This window comes from Hippocampus comes, unplaced genomic scaffold (assembly GCF_001891065.2).
Source record: "Hippocampus comes isolate QL1 unplaced genomic scaffold, H_comes_QL1_v1.1 scaffold328, whole genome shotgun sequence".
Lineage (NCBI taxonomy): Eukaryota > Metazoa > Chordata > Actinopteri > Syngnathiformes > Syngnathidae > Hippocampus > Hippocampus comes.
Genome location: NW_017841881.1, coordinates 385,712 through 395,065, shown reverse-complemented (window position 1 = coordinate 395,065; position 9,354 = coordinate 385,712). Strand labels below are relative to the sequence as shown.

The 9,354-nt window shown below is 44.0% G+C and overlaps 3 protein-coding genes across 3 annotated transcripts; all 3 read right to left on the bottom strand.

Moving 5' to 3' along the window:
• Positions 1–2,647: 2,647 nt before the first annotated feature.
• snrnp35 (small nuclear ribonucleoprotein 35 (U11/U12)) lies at positions 2,648–3,475 on the bottom strand. The gene has a single exon (XM_019859571.1). It carries the CDS (start codon positions 3,473–3,475, stop codon positions 2,786–2,788), a length of 690 nt encoding a protein of 229 aa, XP_019715130.1. The 3' UTR covers positions 2,648–2,785.
• Positions 3,476–3,918: 443 nt separating this feature from the next.
• On the bottom strand, positions 3,919–7,116 carry bud13 (BUD13 homolog). Its single transcript, XM_019859543.1, has 8 exons — positions 6,939–7,116; positions 6,690–6,777; positions 6,152–6,236; positions 5,575–6,074; positions 5,349–5,457; positions 5,120–5,258; positions 4,507–4,662; positions 3,919–4,151 (listed from the first exon to the last, which is right to left on the bottom strand). The coding sequence occupies exons 1-8, from the start codon at positions 7,076–7,078 to the stop codon at positions 4,058–4,060; spliced, it is 1,311 nt and encodes a 436-aa protein (XP_019715102.1). The 5' UTR covers positions 7,079–7,116; the 3' UTR covers positions 3,919–4,057.
• A 580-nt stretch (positions 7,117–7,696) lies between these two features.
• LOC109509741 (thy-1 membrane glycoprotein) lies at positions 7,697–9,168 on the bottom strand. Its single transcript, XM_019859572.1, has 4 exons — positions 8,998–9,168; positions 8,654–8,710; positions 8,260–8,586; positions 7,697–8,198 (listed from the first exon to the last, which is right to left on the bottom strand). Exons 2-4 carry the CDS (start codon positions 8,688–8,690, stop codon positions 8,113–8,115), a joined length of 450 nt encoding a protein of 149 aa, XP_019715131.1. The 5' UTR covers positions 8,691–8,710; positions 8,998–9,168; the 3' UTR covers positions 7,697–8,112.
• Positions 9,169–9,354: the final 186 nt, after the last annotated feature.

Genomic DNA, 9,354 nt, shown 5'->3' with positions numbered 1-9,354 from the left:
GAGAGCCCCCTGCTGGCGCCTCTTGAAACATGAACTAAATACACACCACTGCCACTTCCCACTATTGGAAACTACGTTTACTACCACTCACTCATATTTCTACGACCACCCCCCAAACTAAGACTCACTTCTTCTATTACTTCCAAGACTCACTTCTATTACTTCTACTCACGACGATTCCTTTGTACTACCAGTACTACTACTGCTACTAATGCCTCCTCCTACTACACTTACTCCTTCCAGTACTATTCAATGTAGTAGTATAAGTTATTGTTATAGTTTAAGTGGTTGCAATTTTTTTTTTTGTTTCTTTCCAGTACTATTCAATGTAGTAGTATAAGTTATTGTCAATAGTTTAAGTGGTTGCAATTTTTTTTTTCGTCTCTGCTCCAACACACTCGGGTGTCAACCAGACCAGAAGCAATCACAACATATGACTCCAATCCCAAAGGCGTGGCTCCAAATAGACTGCAGAATAGATTTTAAAATTGTGCTTGTGGTTTATAAATCGCTGAATGATTTCGGTCCTTATTACATTAAAGAAATGCTAATCTAGTTGAAACCCAATAGGGCTCTGAGGTCTGCGAACTTGGGGTCAATGAATCGAGCTCAGAGTTCAAAGCAAACATGGTGAAGTAGCATTTAGCTGTTATACTGCACGCAAATGGACTAGGATGCCAAAAGAAATTAAGTCAACTCCAAAGGTGAATTCTTTTAAATCCAGGTGAACCACCCCCCCCCAACACACACACAACCCGTCATCTATGATTAAGCACTTTCAAAGCATTTTTAAAATCAAGTTCGCCAAAATCATGTTCTTAAACTGTACATTCTGTTAGTAATTTTACGAAGCTACTTTGATTCCTTTCCTTTTAAATGTCTACTTTGTTTACGAATGCTTTTACACATTTTACCTTTAATTATGTGAAGCACATTGAGTTAGCTTGTATATGAAAAGCGCTGAACAACTCAAGCTGCATTGCCTTGGGGTTATACCAGTTGCAGTACAGTAGTACTGGTAGTAGTAAAAATAGTAGTACTAAAAGTAGCGTTTTTTGTAAAAGAAGTAATATTAGGTGTAGTTTTACAAAAGCTGGAGCAGGCCTGTGGTAAGTAAACAAACTGAGTCTGGATCGATGCCAGCTGCTTGGGGGCAAAGAAAGACGCATCAGTGACAGACGGCGAAAGGCGCCGAGGAAACCACAAGCTGTTTTCTGGCTCGCAGTTTACACTTGATTCCAGCACACTACACGACAGCTGTCATAGCAATGACAAAGCTGCTTTGTTTTCTTGCTGTACCTGCTACGCCATGACGACTGCAGTCAACAGGACTTTGGTGTGGCCCACTGAGATGCGGTCTTCCAGCTCAATGGTCTAGAAACTTACGTAGTGGTTTAGATGAAAGGTACGGTATGGAGCAATCCGAAAACATTTTCATTGAAAACCTGCAACATGCCAAGCACCGCCGCGACTTCTTTCGGCGGGCTCGGCCATACAGAGGGGAACTTCCCACAGTGGCAGGTGAGATTAGCATTTCTTGCAACAGATTAGCGTGGAGCTGTGTCCAACTTGTCTGAGAACGAGAACCGGTAAAGCAGACCTCACCAATCGCATGGATATTGTCAAGCTACCTTGGAAGATGGCTGAGAATTGGAAACCGGTCGGTTGGGCCTACCTGTGCCGTATGGTGTTTGATGCCATTTGTTCAGCCCAAAAAGTAGCTTCATGACTTTTGCATTAATACAGCTAAAATGCTTCAATAAAAAGGAAGCAAGGCGGATACAAATTGTCAGCATACAGCCTGGACGATTACCTTAATTCACTTCAATCCTGCAGGGCTTCTCCTCTACCCGGACACCCCTGCCAAGATGGAGACCACCTCTCGAGAAGCTTTTTGTTTTAGGACCGTCCTGCCACGAGACAGTGGAAAAGATTGCATTTTCGTTCCAAATGCCCAGAACTCACGGCAAGAGACGCGCCATTCCCATCCGTTGTCCTCGAGACAAACAGGAAGTGCCAAGAGCAGACATCTAGAGGCAGATGAGCAAGCAGACATATGTGATGGAAACCAAGATGTGGAGATGCTGTCTCAGTACCAGAAGGACTTCCCGCCTCTGTCCTCCTGGCGCAGGAGGAGAACTCCAGCCATGCCGCAGCCGGACAACATTGGCATCAACCGGGCTTTCAGGTGAGGACTGTGGTCAAAAGTTAGGAGAGACTTGCCCATGCTTGTTCATTGGTGTCATCAAACTTTTTGATTGATACAGGATTGAGTTCGAGACGGTTCACAGGGAGACGTACCAGAATTGGCACAACCCTAATACTGGACGGGTCCGGTCTACCATCCCTGGTAGCACAAGTGGGACACTTCATTAGGTATGAAAATAATTAGAAAATTGAAATTCTCAATAAATATCATTTCACTACTAAAGTTTAATTTATCCGTGAGACAGCACGGCATGTATTATTATTATTATTGCAAAAGCAGTTACTGTACTCATTGCTCAATTGTCATCCCTGTGCTGCCACTAGGTGGCATATTGGCATCAAATATGTGCTGTGATGATGTGATACGTTTTCCAGACGAGACAATTTTCACGATGAGGTTTTAACATGGCGGTAACGACAACAAATGGAACTTTTTTTGGTTAGGTTACATAAAAATGTTGGGGGTGATGAGAAAAAAACAAAACACAAAATCCATGAAAAATAAATCCAGCTAGGCCAATAGAGCATTACAGAATTTAAAAAAAAAAAAAAAAGGCTGTCCATTTTTCTGAAAGTTTCATCTCCTGTCTCGGTGCCTGCTTCTGTCACGGTAGCGGCTGTCCTCCCTCCCCCTGCTCCCCCTCTCGTCCCTGTCTCGGTCCCGGTTATCTCGGCTGTCTCTGTTGTCCCGGTCTCGCCATTCGGATCTCTCCCACTCTCTGCGTCCACCACCCGGCCACTCCTGCTGCGAAGTTCCGGCGACGAGGTTGATGGGCTTCCGGAAGGGTCGATCCCTGCCGCCGAAGCGCAGCTGGCCGGACTCCTTCTTGCCCCCCAGCCCGCCGCCGAGCCGCCTGGGGATCCAGCCTGTGAGGGTTCGCTCCAGCTCGAAATCCACGAACAACTCCTGCTGGTCGACGACCAGCTTGTTGGCGTCCCGGCGGGCTCGCACCACGGCCCGCTCCTCCTTGTACTCGACGAAAGCGTAGCGTTTTGAGAAGCCCGTGACGACATCGCGAACCAGCCGGAGACGCTTAATGTCGCCGAATTTGGAGAAGACCTGGTGAAGTTTATCCTCGGTGGTTATTGGGTTGAGTCGCGCCACGAAGAGAGTGAGCAGCGGGTCTCCCACGACGCCTTTGTTGGGCTTGTAGCGGGCGCACATCGCCCTCCACACGGCCCGGTCGTGGGGCTCCACGTCGGTGCCGTCGATGCTCCCGGCTTTGAGCGGGTCGTACACCTTGGCGATGGGGCTCCACTCTGCCATGTCGTGTCTATTTCGATTTCTCGCGGGTCGTTACGCAGGAAACAATGTGAATCATCCGCGTAGATTTTTGGTTCCGCTTGAGCGTGCATCCACAAAAACAATCCGATGGGAAACAATTGGTCCAGCCGACTGTTCCTCCTATTAAAATGACCTTGCGCAATCCTTCAGAGGTAAATTTAGAGTTGCCGTTTAGCAATTGTTCCCAAGTATATTCCAATCTTACCATTGATACCTTCAACAATTCTATGTTAAGTATGGGAAAGGCATAAACCTTGAGATTGTTGCTTTGCTTGAAGAATGAAATGTATAAAATGTCGGAAATATATAATCATTTTGTATTTATTATATTGTATTTACCGTATGATGCATTTTAAATGTGTTTAAACGTAAAATTTATTTGGGTATCATCCTGGATGTGAAAATAAACCAAAGGCTTTACAAGATACTTCTTAACAAAGCCAAATGATTTAATTATCAGTAAAAACTGTGAAAAATATCTGTGCTCCACATTGTGTACTATTTACAACATCAGTATGCGATGCTCACCACTATGTACAGGCCGCATTAACAGTCTTGTTGTGTCTACATATCCTCCACACTCCATTTATAGGCTTCTTCCTGCAGTGCTTTTTTGTCGGCAATCCTCGTGTAGCGCTTCTGCTCAAAACCGTTGGACCTGCCCAACACATATAAAGAATATTCAGTCACAACTCACTGCGTGAACTGATAAGAACAATCGCCGCAATCTCTGGTGTGCTCATGTTGGGGACAGTATAATATGTATATGGCATAGACATGCCGATATACATGAAGACGGTCAAACCTGCTGAGCAAGCTACAGTCATGTTTTTTTTGTAGCTGATCACGAATATGTCTTGAGTATTGTCATATTGCTTTTTTAAATGTGGCACTACACCATCATGTTCACTATCTGTCAAACTGCTGCGGTATTGTCATATTGCTTTTTTAAATGTGGCACTACATCATGTTCACTATCTGTCAAACTGCTGCCTATGTTTCACACATTGTACCTGTTGACGCCATCCCAGCGATATCCTGGTAAAATGTTGAACCTGTTGAGAGGTGGTGGAGGGCCTCTATACCGAGGTTTTTCTAACACAAAAAAAAAATCAAAATGATTTAAAAAATCATGTAGGGTGAAAATACCATTTAAAAATCTCTGCCCTCTATACCGAGGTTTTTCTAACACAAAAAAAAAAATCAAAATGATTTAAAAAAAACATGTCTGGTGAAAATACCATTAAAAAATCTCTGGAGCCGGTTCGTTCACATTAGTTAGATTTCTTTTACACTTTACAATATAATGTTTCAGACTCAGGTTTTAAACCAGGGAGAGGATTTAAAGATTGAATTAGGCTGTCAAAAGCAGGGTTCCAGATTGGTTAAGCTAGAGTTTCGGCATTGGGTACGGCAGAGCTTAAAACAAGGGCTGTGATCACACATCAGGGTTTCAAGCCAAGGCTTGGGTTTTAAGACGGTATGGATTCAAAGAAGGGTTTGAAACCATTAGGGTTTCAAACAAAGCTCAAATTTGCACGGGGCTTTCAAATTGGGGTTTTGAGGGTTCAGGGTTTCGAACAAGTGTTCAGGTTTCAAATGAGGGTTCCCAACCCACTCACTCACCCTTTTCCCCACTGAGCATATTTTTCATCCTTTGCTGCTTTTTCTCCGGCTTTCCTTTTCTGTTCTTCCCGCTCGGACTCCAGATCTCGCTTTTTGCCACCCTTGTCTCGAAACACCGTCTGAGCGTGGCGGGATGCATCTGGGGACACGTGTGTGTGTGTGTATACATCATGTCATCAGCATACAGTTGTTTTTTTTTCGTAACTAACAACTAATGAATAATACTGACTTTCGAGATCCTTGTTGTTCCCGTCCCTGCGTCGAGCCTCTTCTTTCTCCTTGCGTAGAACATCCGAGGAAACCAGACCCGCCTTTCCGCCAGAGAGCATACTATTGCCCTGGCAACAACAACAACACTTCAAAATGGCTGCCACGGAACTAGACACAAAATACTTCATCACAGTGAGGGAAAGTGATTGTCGGTTCTACCCCTGATGACAAACTGAATGTTTCACCTCTGCTTGTCCCGTCCTGCGAGGAGGCGACAGGTCATCATCTGACACATTACGGCCGCGCCTCCCCCTTCTGGGCGGCGACTGGTCCGAGTCGGAATCCCGTCTTCCCTTCTGCTGCTTCTTCCTCGGCGGTGACTGGTCGGAATCTGAACCTTGTCTAGTTACCGGTGCGCTTTGTGCTTTTCCCGACTTCCCTGAATGCTGCCTTGGTGGCAACATATTGGGAGAGTCGTGGCGTTTTTTCCTTGGCGGCGACATGTCAGGAGAATCGTGGCGTTTTTTCCTTGGTGGCGACATGTCTGGAGAGTCGTGGCGTTTTTTCCTTGGCGGCGACATGTCAGGAGAGTCGTGGCGGTTTTTCCTTGGTGGCGACATGTCGGGAGAGTCATGGCGAACTCTCCTCAGTGGAGAAGCGTCAGGAGAGTCGTGTCGGCTTTTTCCGCCCAACGACCGCTCAGGTAAGTCTCCTGATTGAATGGTGTCCTCTTTATTTTCATCTTCTATAAAGTAACAAAAGTCTCACATTGTATACATACACAAAAATGTGTATTTTCCCCTGTGAAACAAAATGGCTGACCTCCAATGACTTTCCACCTGGAGCTGCTCCGGAAGATTTCCAGCATCCTCACGTCGTCAGGGCGCTCATCAATCACTTCTGCGATCTGATTGGTGGACAACAACAGGTGGGTGGGTCATTTTAAATGTTCATAACATTGATATGAAAGATATCGGTCAATGCCAGTGGAATGGCACCAATACTTTCATCAAAAAACAATAAATTATTTCTTTCAAGTCAAGGCTTCTAATGTGTTATTTACACTGGTCATTGTATTTTTTTCTTTCAAAGCCAATAAAAGAATTGTAATGAAGTGGACTTTTTCATTAAATTTGATTGTAATTTATGGTTCGAAATTAAGGTTTCAAGACAGCGTTGGAGTTTGAACTAATTGTAGCAAGGCAATTTTAGGTTTCCCTGCCTGGTTTTAAGGCTTCACGTTGGTGTTTCGATATATAAGGTCATTTCTTTTCTTTCAATAGTTGAATGCTGTGAAAAGTATTGCCTCTATTTTTACACAAACAACGATCGGGCGTGTCAAATCAACCTGTCTTCTTACCACGGGCGCTTCATCGTCGTCCTCTTCCACCTCATTTTCCTCTGCCACCGTCTGTCTCCAATCCACATCATCGTCGACTATTTTAAGTCTAGAATAAGAAACAGAGAAACACAAAATGACTTAGAAACCGCCCTATCTCATTCACAGATAAAAGTGTGACGTGATGCATAGCTAACGAATGGTAGCAACAAGCTGCTAACTACATACACATACTCAACCGAAGAGAAACAGCTCGACGTAAAAACTCACCCTTTCCCCGGAACTTTTCGGCGCTTCTTTTTAAGTTTTCCCTTAGACTTTTTGGCGTCATCGTCGTTGGACAAATAGCGCTTTAGGTATTCTGCTTTGGATAATTCTGCTCCTTTGATGCTAGTATTGGAGGCAGCCATTTTGATATAGGGCAATTACGGAAAGTGCGGAGTGTCAAAAAGTAAACATCCCACTGCTGCGCGGGCAAGTGACTGAATGTAGAAACCGTAAAACCTTACGTGTTTTTACGGTGATTATAATAATTATTATTTTAGTCTGACATAGATGTTGTTTTTGAGCATCGACTCAGAAATGGATTATTTTAGTTTTTTTATATATTGGCCAGCCGATGGAGCCATCTTGACGTGGGGCATTTACGGAAATTGCGACGTGTCAAAGACCTGTTCCACTTTAAATTATGAAGTTGAGGTCACTGGAATATGCTGTCATTAATTAAATCGTTAAAATACCATTTTTAAATAGATTTTCTGATTACCAATTTCAATCAATGTAATTGGTAATTTCATTTCGTATTACATAACGGTGTGGAATGGATTGGTTATCTGTCAATAACCGAAATAAGGTCAATAAATTGGTTTTTAAATAAATAAAAAGTTCAGTGTATTTTTAACACTGAAATTAAATTAAGAGATGATGTACTCCCCCCCCCACCCCCCACGCTTGAAAGATGAACTTACTGTATTTACATTTGGCACCGAAACTATCTTATACATCGCAATGTCATTAATAGGTCACACTTTTGTCATTTTTGTGACTTTATTAACTAGAGTTGAAACAATCAGTACATCTTTCGAGCATATGTTCCCATAGCAACTCTGTAGCACTAAAGTACAACTACACAAATACACTAAAAAGAACAATCACTGGAGAACATGTCAATAGTATGGATTCTCTCTTGCCGATGAATCTGAGACGCATGCAAAGTGGTACAGTATTTTTACATGGAGCTTTGCGGTTGTGAAAAGATGCTTTCGGTGTGTGGTAACAGCGTTCAAAGTTAAATACACCTTAACTGGACTCAGCAAATGTACTGCACTGTATTCAAGTCTAACCATAGCAATATTCTCCACAGTTTGAACATTTAATGCAGAGCTTCTTTGGCGTTACCATTAGAGGTAGCCCACGTGCAACATTTCACAATCATTTTAGAGCATTACATGCAATGGTATAAAAGCAGGATGGCGACAATCCAGGAGTTCTGCAGAAACACGCTGACGGCACCACATGGGATGAGATGATCTGCAGAAGAAGACAAAAGTGAAGAAATATGACTCCGAATGTCCTCCCTCCCTGCACTCACCTCTCTCCACATTCACGCTGGCTCCCTCCCCGGTGATCTTGCACATGTACGTGGTGTTGTGCGGCAGCTTGTCTCGGTAGCCGCTCAACGTCAGTCTGTAGCCATGTGGCTCCACCTCCGTCACACGGCTCACTTGCCGGAACTCAGCCTCCGCTGCCAGGCCTGACACATTGGAGTTGATGAGGGATTGCTTGGAGCCTGATGACCAGGAGAACTCATAGCTGTTGATCTTATTGGGCTTGCCCTTAACCAGGCAGTCCACTCGCAGGTCCCCGTCGTCTTCACGGCACACTGTGATGAGGTCGCACCGCGCCGGCGTCAGCAGCACTAGTTTAGAAGGGAAAAAAAAATGCACTTGAATCATGTGGACACTGCTGTGTAACATTTTCCTCACCTCCTAGCATGCCATACACAAACAGATGCTGGAGCATGGTGGAAAGCGCCCATCCAACTGGAAAACAAACCCCAAAAAATCATGGCAAATCATCAACATGACCACAAAACCGACACCGTGCTTCCAATGTAAAATTTTGGGGGGGTAACGTTTACTTTCCGACACATTAAAACATACATCAACTTTCATGCAAAACATGAAGCAGCAGTTTTTTTAATGAACTAGATTAAATGTTATAATCAAATCAAATTCATATCAAGAAACTACCCATTCTTTACCTTTTCCAATCTCCCTTATTTCCTCTTACAAGAGTCAAATGTACCATTTTGGGGGAGTTCTCTTACCTGTGCTTCGGTGCAGGATGATGAAGCAAATCTCAGCACTGCAGAGCAAAACACCGGATGGGAAGGGAGGCAGCTGGGAGGGGGCGGCCGTAAATAGAGCAAGAGAGAGGATTGAGGCTGAATGGGTGGATGCCTGATGATGGGCACTTGATCCAAAAAAAAAAATACTCGTCGTCACTATTGTTTTACCAGCACTGCTCTATTTTTAACCTTGTACGTGGAGCTGGATAACAACAACCTCGCCTCGCCATTAATACCAATTAGTCTGTTGTCACATTTCCACAATATAGTCGAAACTATTTTGGTACAAATGCTGCGTCACCAGCGTGTCTTGGAGATACGACCGTGTAAAAGTAG